The 11,845-nt window shown below is 45.6% G+C and overlaps 1 protein-coding gene across 1 annotated transcript; it reads left to right on the top strand.

The window, feature by feature from the left end:
- Positions 1-7,389: 7,389 nt before the first annotated feature.
- Positions 7,390-10,845, top strand: LOC144930416 (uncharacterized). Its single transcript, XM_078852186.1, has 2 exons — positions 7,390-9,394; positions 10,319-10,845. The coding sequence occupies exons 1-2, from the start codon at positions 9,232-9,234 to the stop codon at positions 10,750-10,752; spliced, it is 597 nt and encodes a 198-aa protein (XP_078708312.1). The 5' UTR covers positions 7,390-9,231; the 3' UTR covers positions 10,753-10,845.
- Positions 10,846-11,845: the final 1,000 nt, after the last annotated feature.

Here is an 11,845-nt window from a genome sequence, read left to right as displayed (position 1 = left end):
GTGGAGCACATGATTTCTGAGGTTGTACAAATCATAACCCTACCGAACTGGCAAGCACGTGTGTGTGTTTGTTCTACTTGTCTCTGCAGGATGGGCTCAGGAGCACCCTACCATGAGTAATACCATACTGCCCTGCAGTGATGACTACAAATGGAACTTGCCTTTAGCTTAAGTACCATTTTTGCAGCAGACGGGAATAAGTTCTGTTCCCATTGACTTTGTGAAATTCTCAGCAGCTTTGGCATGCATAAGGCAGCCCCAGCTCCCATGGGAGATTTCCTAGGTAGCAACTGATTTTTTTATGCTGAAATTGTGATTCCAGACCAGACCAGGGATCCAAACAACTAAAATTTTGAGAAATTCTGTTCTGAATCTGAACTTCTCAGCCACCATACTTAGTCTTTAGTATGATTTGTCCCCACATCTGAACAACTCTCTGCTTGGGAGAGGTTCAGATCCACACTTTGAATTTTTAGCCCACTTCTGTTTGTGGCTCTAAAGCCTTGCCTGCACTGGAGAAACTTATCAAAATAATTCCCATCAGGTCTGACTCTAGCTTAGCTGAACTAGTGAATATGGTGGGAGCCAATGTATGCAAGACTCCAGCATCTTGAACCTCTTTTTTTTTTTTAACCAGTCTATTTTTTCAACAGATTTAACTAAATTTGTGGCCAAAAACTTCCAGCCACCAATGCCCTTTTGTAGACTGTGTAGACCAGCTTTAACACCCCATCACCTGAACCAAAAGTTAGAAGCAATGAGAATTTGGGGATTAGTTTTTCCAGTGTAGACATGGAACCTTTCAACCCATATGTCCCCCAAACTCTACGCATACAGTACCATTGAAGCACTACCATCTTTGGAGTGGAGGGTGACAGCCATTTAGTGAGTGTGGAGAAATTCATGCAAAGGTCAGCCACGCTTTCTTTAAATGGGTGTAAAATTCAGTTGATTCTGTTAACACCAATGAGACAATAAAAATGTAGGCTGCTGTGTTTAGTTCCTGTTGTCAAATAGGACCGAGAAGTCTATTGTACAAACATCCTCTCTGCAACAAAAGGCTGGTAAAAGTTGAACCAGTGAAAGGAAGTGTAACTTCACACAGCATATAGTCTGCAGTAGGTCATGAATCATTTGCCCTTCACTTAAGAAATCTTGGCAAAACTAAAAGCTTAAGTAATGTAACTAAGAATATTTGGATTACACTTCAGAATCTGCAGTCGGAGCTTGATAGACCACAAATCTTTTGGGCAACACTGTAATGAAGATAACACCCAGTTTACACCAGAAAATGGGGGCACTGGGAGAAAATCAGTATCGTCTCTTTCATCAAAAAAGATAACTGAAGGATATTAAAGAGTTTGAAACAAAAATTCAAAGATTTTTTTAAATCACCAAACTCTTGTAAGATTTGAGAAAGTCGTACATATCGTTAGCACTATTCAACAAAATTTGACATAATTCTATCCAAGGAGATGTTAATGTGGCAGCCTGTATTGCTATATAAAGTGCTTCCTGTCAGTCTGAGCCAAATAATAGTTGGAAATTAAACAAATAAATACTTTTACTGGTAATGGGCTTGTTCAGCAACAACAGACTTAATCCTTTGTTCAACCAGAACCTGATACTGTAGTTGGTAATGAGGCCAAATTCCCATTGATCTTGATGGGACTTTGACCTAAAAAAGGATAGCAGGTTTGGACCCTTAAGGGACCTAATTAATCAAAGCAAAATTACTGTGAATGCATACAGCTTCATAGGAAAAAAACCTGAAAATTTGAAATTGAAAATTAAGGGAAAGATCCTCAGGTGGTGTAAATTATCATAGTTCCATTTACTTCAATGGAGCTATGACAATCGATGCCCACTATAGATCTACCCTTAAGACTCACTGTGAGATGCAAAATATACCTCAACCCCCACTACAAAACAAACATTCCTGTGGTTATATGCTATATCCAGACTATACCAAAACTAGATACCTAAAATACTACGCTGGACCATTGGCCTGGAAATAGACTAAAGGGATGAGAATCATAGAATATCAGGGTTGGAAGGGACCTCAGGAGGTCATCTAGTCCAACCCCCTGCTCCAAGCAGGACCAATCCCCAACTAAATCATCCCAGCCAGGGCTTTGTCAAGCCTGACCTTAAAAACTTCTAAGGAAGGAGATTCCACCACCTCCCTAGGTAATGCATTCCAGTGTTTCACCACCCTCCTAGTGAAGAAGTTTTTCCTAATATCCAACCTAAACCTCCTCCACTGCAACTTGAGACCATTACTCCTTGTTTTGTCATCAGCTACCACTGAGAACAGTCTACATCCATCCTCTTTGAAACCCCCATTCAGGTAGTTGAAAGCAGCTATCAAATCCCCCCTCATTCTTCTCTTCCGCAGACTAAACAATCCCAGTTCCCTCAGCCTCTCCTCATAAGTCATGTGTTCCAATCCCCTAATCATTTTTGTTGCCCTCCGTTGGACTCTTTCCAATTTTTCCACATCCTTCTTGTAGTGTGGGGCCCAAAATTAGACACAGTACTCCAGATGAGGCCTCACCAATGTCGAATAGAGGGGAACGATCACGTCCCTCGATCTGCTGGCAGTGCCCCTACATATACATCCCAAAATGCCATTGGCCGTCTTGGCAACAAGGGCACACTGTTGACTCATATCCAGCTTCTCGTCCACTGTAACCCCAGGTCCTTTTCCGCAGAACTGCTGCCGAGCCATTCGGTCCCTAGTCTGTAGCGGTGCATGGGATTCTTCCGTCCTAAGTGCAGGACTCTGCACTTGTCCTTGTTGAAACTCATTAGATTTCTTTCAGAGTAACAGCCGTGTTAGTCTGTATTCGCAAAAAGAAAAGGAGGACTTGTGGCACCTTAGAGACTAACCAATTTATAAATTGGTTAGTCTCTAAGGTGCCACAAGTCCTCCTTTTCTTTTTTCATTAGATTTCTTTTGGCCCAATCCTCTAATTTGTCTAGGGCCCTCTGTATCCTATCCCTACCCTCCAGCGTATCTACCTCTCCTCCCAGTTTTGTGTCATCTGCAAACTTGCTGAGGGTGCAATCCACACCATCCTCCAGATCATTTATGAAAATATTGAACAAAACCGGCCCAAGGACCATCCCTTGGGGCACTCCACTTGATACCGGCTGCCAACTAGACATGGAGCCATTGATCACTACCCGTTGAGCCCAACAATCTTGCCAATTTTCTATCCACCTTATAGTCCATTCATCCAGCCCATCCTTCTTTAACTTGCTGGCAAGAATACTGTGGGAGACAGTGTCAAAAGCTTTGCTAAAGTCAAGGAACAACATATCCACTGCGCTCCCCTCATCCACAGAGCCAGTTATCTCATCATAGAAGGCAATTAGTTTAGTCAGGCATGACTTGGCCTTGGTGAATCCATGCTGACTGTTCCTGATCACTTTCCTCTCCTCTAAGTGCTTCAGAATTGATTCCTTGAGGACCAGGTGAGGCTGACTGGCCTGTAGTTCCCAGGATCCTCCTTCTTCCCTTTTTTAAAGATGGGCACTACATTAGTCTTTTTCCAGTCGTCTGGGACTTCCCCCAGTCGCCATGAGTTTTCAAAGATAATGGCCAATGGCTCTGCAATCACATCCGCCAACTCCTTTAGCACTCTCGGATGCAGCGCATCCGGCCCCATGGACTTGTGCTCGTCCAGCTTTTCTAAATAGTCCCGAACCACTTCTTTCTCCACAGAGGGCTGGTCATCTCCTCCCCATGCTGTGCTGACCAGTGCAGTAGTCTGGGAGCTGACCTTGTTCGTGAAGACAGAGGCAAAAAAAGCATTGAGTACAATAGCTTTTTCCAATCCTCTATCACTAGGTTGCCTCCCTCATTCAGTAAGGGGCCCACACTTTCCTTGACTTTCTTCTTGTTGCTAACATACCTGAAGAAACCCTTATGAGGCCCATATATAGTTAGACAGGAAAAAGAGAATGGAAAGGTGATTTTTCCAGTGTATCAACAAACTTTCCTAATAGCAAATTTTGTTTATTTTGTATAAGATGTAAAATAGGTCTTATACAACACCACAAAAAGCAGTTTCATACACTCTTGAGGCTATTCTTTTTTGTGTTTTGTCACTTATGGTTGGTTCATATGTTGTGGTCATGCCTTTTTTTTTTTTCACCTGTTGGAGCACTATTTATTAGTATTATCTCCAGTGCAGCAGCACCTTGGATCTAGACCAGGAACCCATAGTGCTAGGTCTGTACAGCAGATGGTCCCTTCTCCAAACACCTTACAATCTAAGATGAGGCAACAGATAGATTTATGGGGGAGGACAAGGAAACAATGAGGCTAGGCAGTGGGTTGCTAGGGCTAGATGGGGTTCAACCCTCTCAAGCCTGAACCATCCCGCTGCCTGCATGCAAAGCCCAGCTCCACAGGCAAAGACCCATCTCTGGCAATGCTGGGGCCAGCTCGGTGCTGAGTTGCTTGGCTGGCCAGCAGCACGATGAGCAGAGAGAGTCCCTGGAACCCAGTGGTGAGGCTAAACCACAAGGCCTCAGCATGGTGCTGCAGACAGAGTCCATGCCGAGTGTGGCCAGCACCCAGCAAGTGAACTCCATCCCTGGTACAGCAATAGCAAGTCCATCCCTCCCCAGTGCCTGCAGCCGTAGCTGGAGCCAGCAAGGGAGGGAGGAGAGCAACCAAGACAGAGGGAGGAGACGGGGAATGGGCTGGGAAGGAGGGAGCCATATACAACCACCTGTGGCCACTGGCACTGCTGCAAGCTCCCTGCGTTCCTAGCCCCTCCACAGCCCCTACTCCAACTCCCCCCCATGCCATAGACCCCCCCCCAATAACCTATCCCCACACCTCCACCCAACTCCCAACTAATGCCCCCAGCTCCCCAACCACCGCTTAAACCTATCCAACCCCCTGCTACTCTGTCCCCAAATAAACACACCCCAACTCCCCAAATGAACCAAAGTGCACAAAACCTCCTCCTGCCACAGGCCCCACCTTCCTGCCACTCTAACCCCCATCTCCCGAAATAAACTCTCCCCCAGGTGAAGCTGAACACCCTGATAAAACCCTCCCTCCACTCCCCAAAGCCCACCTCCCCAACCCCTAATCCTCCCCTGCCACTGCTCACCATCCCTCCAAGCCCAATCCCCCAGTAACCCACCTCTTAAAACTTTCCCAATTCCCACACCATCTCCCTCTTCACCCCTGCCCGCTGCAGTGCTCCACCACTGCTTGGTCCCCCCAAGGTCCCTCTCCTGTTCTCAACACCCAAGTCCATCTGCCCTACAGATCAGCCCAAATGCCCCCAGCTCCTACTGTGGGGCTGGTGACTTTTTCCCTTTTCTCTCCCCTCCTCTTCCTTGTCTTCTTGGGGTGATACGAAGGCTTTTACTTCCCTTTTATGGACACCCAGCCAGCCAATTAGCTGTAAAATCCCTCTTGGTAGCTGTTCTCTGCTTGCTTTACCTGTAAAGGGTTAAAAAGTCCCCCACGAAAAGAAAAGGAAGTAGGCACCTGACCAAAAGAGCCAATGGAAAGGCTAGAACTTTCTAAAATTGGGAAAGAAACTTTCCCTTTGTCTGTTGTTCTCCAGAGAAGGAGACATGGAGCAGCAATGCAATGATCAGGAATGCTGTGTAAGGTTTGAACCATGTATGAACATTTATCTTCCATACCTAAAAGGAATCATTGGGACAGGGAATGTTTAAATAGACATGATCAGGCTTGTAGATCTCCTCTGTGCTAATCCCCAGGTGCTGTTGTTTGCTGGACTCCAAGAAAGCTATTCTTGGTACTTAATTTTTGGAATTGCTCTTTTAAAAGCCTAAGCTCCAGATGTATTTTCTTCCTTTGTGTTTTTAATTAAGTTTAACTTTTTTAAGAACAGGATTGGAATTTTGGTGCCCTAAGAGGTTTGTGCATATATTATTTAACTAGCTGGTGGCAACAGCTAATTTTCTTTGTTTTCTTTCTCAGCGCTTCCCTGGAGTGGGGGGTGAAAGGGCTTGAGGGTACCCCACAGGGAGGAATTCCCAAGTGCACCTTCCTGAGTCCAAGGGGGGTTTTGCATTTGAGTGGTGGCAATGTTTACCAACCCGAGGTCAGAGAAAAGCTGTAACCTTGGGAGTTAATACAAGCCTGGTGTGGCAAGTATTAATTTTTAAAATCCTTGCGGGCCCCCACCTTCTGCAATCAAAGTGCTGGCCTGGGGATTCAGCTCTGACACGTCCAGCCCCCACCCCCGATTCAGAGGAGCCCACTACAGCAAATATGCAAGTGGTGAGAGCCAATAGGCCAGAATGGGGAGCCAGGCCCATTCCCAGAGAACAGAAGCTGCCTCTGCAGGTGAGTGTGTGGCAGTCTCATTCCCCAGCTGTCCCCTCCCCTGAGCCTGCCCTCTGCACTGTGCTGCAGTAAAGACAGCAATCCTCTGGAAAGCAGGGCCTGATGGTTTTACTCAGCCCCCAGGGAGAATATTTTTACTTATGCTTAAGACAATGAGACAGTATTTGTCACCATGAAAGGCAGGGGTCTCTGTACACCAACAACCTAACTGTTAAGTTTTCATTTATTTTATAAATTGTAGCTCATATTGAAGCTGAACACCTTATTTGATCAAAAAGCGGTCCATTTACACATTGTAGATGTGAACAAAAATGTAAAAACAGTTAAATGTAAGTTAAAAAGCTTTTACCTGTGCTTTTACCTGCAACATTGCATTAAAATCCATGTGTCCCTTCTCAGCTGGAAACTGGCTGAGAATGTGTAAAACAGCATTGTTTCATTTAGACCCAATCCTTCAGTGTGCTCTGTGCCCACATGATGCTCATTGCAGGACCAAGACCAGAGATTATACATCCTAAAATAGCATCTGCCTTTGCCAATAATCTTATATTGTGTTCATAGTTCATTATATCTTCCATGTCTTTTTCTGCATTCCTACTTCTGAAAAGAAGTCTCCCATTGTATATCTATTTGGATTATATTTTTTTCCTAGTGTATTAGTTTACATCTATCTACTGCATATGAAATCACCTCCATTTATATCTGTCTCTCTCAGCTTGTTTTGCAATTCTGATCTATTCTCTCAGATCTTTACTAGTCTTCCTAGCATAGTATCTTCCTCAAATTTAAATCAATCAATCAGGAATTTATCAGTCTGAAGTTTACCACCAGACTATTAATGAGTATAGTACACTGAAAAGTAAAAGTCCACCAGGTTGATCTTTGAAGGACACCATTTCTTCCTCCAATTTTTGTAATGCTACCCTGTCAATAATCACTGGCTGCTAGTTATCTGTTGGCAAACTAGTAACCCATATTATGGTATTTCTATTCATAGAGCATTTTTTTCAGCTCCTTAAACTTTATGTGATACTATATCAAAAGCTTTGTTGATAACACAATAAAATTTTATTCAGCAGGGCGCAAGACCTCAGCTGCACTGAGTTTACACTTGGTACAGTTGAGGAGTGGGATGAGGGGTAGCAATAGCTTTAAGCCACCTTCCCATTCCCCTGTTTCTGGGTCAGCTAGGTGTCAAAGTGGCCCCTAGGGTGTCAAAGTGGCTGCTTTAAGGACTATTCTAAATTACGCTAGCGGCAGCCAGATGCTGTGCCTGCCCAAGATTGGGTGAGTACTGTGCACTCTGCCCCACTCCTTCTTGGCCATACCTCGCCACCTTCAACATGCTCCCTACATGGAAGTGAGGGGGAGCAAGAGATGTATAGCTGGCTACGCACCACTCAAGGTTTCCCCTGCATCGGGGGGGAATCCTTGGTTGTTTTTTGCTAGCCCCAAAGCTATATTTTATTGTATATCTGACATATTTGTTTTATGAACCCGTGTTGCTTATCACTTACCACATCCCTTTCCCTTGTGAGAACTTTTACAAATATCTGTGTGGATTGGATTCATTTACACTGATAACAGACCATAAACCACTTGTAACCCTCAGCAGTGGAAAAGACCTGGATCAAGCACTAATGAGATGCCAACTTTTATTGAGAAGGATAATGTGATTTAACTTACTTTTTTATTTGAATAATAGCTGAGATTGTAATTCAATCACATGTTTCCAGGAGCTGGGACTCTGAAAACAATCACCAAATATCACAAGGCTCATGATAAAATCATAAGAGTTGGTGACTCTTTAGTCCCCAGACAGAGGACACATCCAATATTAAAATTAAAGCAGAGGTTACACTTTATTTTAGTAAGAATTGGCACTAAATTATCAAAATTAGTTTGTTCTTATTTTCATGTGTCACAAACATTACAAGTTGCAGTTCCTTGCTGGATCACTAGATGGTATATGAGCTCACTGTAAGGAACCTGAGCTGTCAAGGAAGCTCTAGTTAGAATTTAGGCAATGCTACAGTATCTGTCTTTATTGCCCTGGATCAGACACACCTAACTTGTGTTTAACTGCAAAGGAAATCCATCCAAAATTGTTCCTGACAATTACCACTAGAAGTGACTCAGCCCTGGTCTACGCTACAGGGTTAGGTCGAATTTAGTCCCGTTAGGTCGATTTTATAACTAATGCGGCTACGTAAGCAACCTCGTTCCGTCGACCTAAAAGGCTCTTAAGATCAATTTCTGTACTCCTCCCCGGTGAGGAGAGTAGCGCTAAAATCGACCTTGCTGGGTTGAATTTGGGGTAGTGCGGATGCAAATCAACGTTATTGGCCTCCGGGAGCTATCCCAGAGTGCTCCAATGTGATCTCTCTGGACAGCACTTTCAACCCTGATGCACTAGGTACATCAGGTACACAGGAAAAGCCCCGGGAACTTCTGAATTTAATTTCCTGTTTGGTCAGCGTAGCGAGCTCAGCAGCACAGGTGACCATGCAGTCCCCCCAGAATCGCAAACAAGCTCCAGCATGTAGCGAACAGGAGACACTGGATCTGACTGCTGTATGGGGAGAAGAATCTCTGCAGGCAGCACTCCGATCAAAAAGAAGAAATGCTAATATATATGCCAAAATCGCACAGGGCATGATGGACAGAGGCTACAACAGGGACACACAGCAGTGCTGCGTGAAAGTCAAGAAGCTCAGGCAAGCCTACCAAAAGACAAAGGAGGCAAACGGTTGCTCTGGGTCAGAGCCCCATACATGCCGCTTCTATGATCAGCTGCATGGCATTCTCGGGGGGGGGGGAACCCTACCACTATTCCACCACTGTCCATGGACACCTGAAAAGGGGGAGTCTCACGCAACATGGAGGAGGATTTTGTGTATGAGGAAGAGGAGGAGGAGGAGAATGCGCAGCAGGCAAGCGGTGAATCCGTTCTCTCCGGCAGCCAGGACCTTTTCATCACCCTGGAGCCAACACCCTCCCAAGGCAGGATCCCAGACCCTGAAGGCGGAGAAGGCACCTCTGGTGAGTGCACATTTGTAACTACAGTACAGGGTTTAAAAGCAATTGTGTTTAATGTTTGATTTTTCCCTGAAGACTTCGGATGCATTCGCGGCAAGTACAGCTACTGGAAAAGTCTGTTAATGTGTCTGGGGATGGAGCGGGAGTCCTCCAGGAACATCTCCATGAAGCTCTCGTGGAGGTACTCTGAAAGCCTTTGCAGAAGGGTTCTGGGGAGGGCTGCCTTATTTCATCTCCACAGTAGGACACTTTACCACGCCAAGCAAGTAGCAAGTAGTCTGGAATCATTGCAGTACAAAGCATGGCAGCAAATGTTCCTGGGTTTTGGTCGCATTCAAGCAACATTCGGTCTTTATCTTTCTGTGTTAGCCTCAGGAGAGTGATATCATTCATGGTCACCTGGTTGAAATAGGGGAATTTTTGTAAGGGAACAGTGAAAGGACCCCGTTCATGCTGGGCTATTTGCGCTTGGCTAAAAGGGATCATCCCATAGCCACGTGGCACGGGGAGCGGTGAAGGGATCATCCCAAATAGCCACGCGGAGAGGTATAGGGAGAGGTGTGCTGCACATCCACCCAAAAACCGCAGCCCCTCTTTTTAAATGGCAACCTAACCAGCATTGCTTGCTATGGGAAAGGAGGATCCTACAGTTTGAAAACATCCCCACATGTTATGAAGGCGTTAGAAGCCAAACCCACGTACCCTTTGGTTTACCATGGCTGCCTGGAAACTGAATTCTGTTGCCCAGCTGTGTGTGATGTGTCACCATACCGGCAGGCGCTCAATATAAAAGGCAAAATGCGACCTTGTACCTAAAGCACATGTGCTGTCTGCTGTGAATTGCTTGATTCACTATGAAAGAGTCTCCCTTTTGTTCTCAGAAATGTATCATCTTAAATTTTACTCTCCCTTTTTATCCCCCTGCAGGTGCAAATGTTTCTATGCTCCCCCTATCATCTCCGTCTCTGAGGTTATCACAGATTAGAAGGCGAAAAAAATGCACTCGCAATGACATGTTTTCCGAGCTCATGCAGTCCTCTTGCACTGATAGGGCACAGTTGAATGCAGGGAAGCATTCAGTGGCAGAGTCCAGGAAAGCATTAAGTGAGTGCGATGAGAAGAGGCAGGATGCAATGCTGAGGTTAATGGGGGAATCAAACGGACATGCTCAGGCGTCTGGTGGAGCTGCAGGAAAGCCAACAAGAGCACAGACCGCCACTGCATCCACTGTACAACCACCTGCCCTCCTCTCCCAGACGCCCAAGAACACGCGGGGGGGAGGTTCCGGGCACCCAGCCACTCTACTCCAGAGGATGGCCCAAGCAACAGAAGGCTGGCATTCAAACAGTTTTGATTTGTAGTGTGGCTACAATAAGAAATGTGCCCTTGTCCTTCCCTCCTCCCCGACCTGGGCTACCTTATCAGTTATCTCCCTTTTTTTTTTAATTAATAAAGAAAGAACGCATAGTTTCAAAACCATAGTGACTTTATTTCCTTTGCCAGTTGTGATCAAAGGGGGGAGGGTGGTTGGCTTACAGAGAATTAAAATCAACAAAGGGGCCAGGTTTGCATCAAGGAGAAACACACACATCTGTCAAACCGTAGCCCTGCCAGTCATGAAACTGGTTTTCAAAGCCTCTCTGATGCGCAGCGCACCTACCTTTGCTCTTCTAATCGCCCTGGTGTCTGGCTGTTCAAAATTGGCAGCTGGGCGATTTGCCTCAACCTCCCACCCCACCATAAATGTCTCCCGCTTACTCTCACAGATCTTATGGAGCACACTGCAAGCAGTAATAACAGTGGGAATATTGGTTGCGCTGAGGTCTAACCTAGTCAGCAAACAGTGCCAGCAAGCTTTTAAATGTGCAAAGGCACATTCTACCACCATTCTGCACTTGCTCAGCTTATAGTTGAACTGCTCCTTACTGCTGTCTAGGCTGCCTGTGTATGGCTTCATGAGCCATGGGAGCAAGGGGAAGGCTGGGTCTCCAAGGATAATTATTGGCATTTCAACATCCCCAACAATAATTTTCTGGTCTGGTAAGTAAGTCCCTTCTTGCAGCTGCTCAAACAGCCTAGAGTTCATAAAGATGCGAGCGTCATGCACCTTTCCCGGCCATCCCACATTGATGTCGGTGAAACGTCCCTTGTGATCCACAGTGCTTGCAGCACCATTGAAAAGTACCCCTTGTGGTTTATGTACTGGTTGGCAAGGTGGTCCGGTGCCAAGATAGGGATATATGTTGCGTTTATCACCCCACCACTGTTAGGGAAATCCACTGCAGCAAAGCCATCCACTATGACCTGCCCATTTCCCAGAGTCACTACCCTTGATAGCAGAACGTCAGTGATTGCATTGGCTACTTGCATCACATCAGTCCCCACAGTATATTTGCCCACTCCAAATTGATTCCCAACTGACCGGTAGCAGTCAGGCATTGCAAGCTTCCACAG

This window comes from Lepidochelys kempii, chromosome 3 (genome assembly GCF_965140285.1).
Source record: "Lepidochelys kempii isolate rLepKem1 chromosome 3, rLepKem1.hap1, whole genome shotgun sequence".
Taxonomy (NCBI): domain Eukaryota; kingdom Metazoa; phylum Chordata; order Testudines; family Cheloniidae; genus Lepidochelys; species Lepidochelys kempii.
This window is presented reverse-complemented; position numbering and strand designations above follow the sequence as displayed.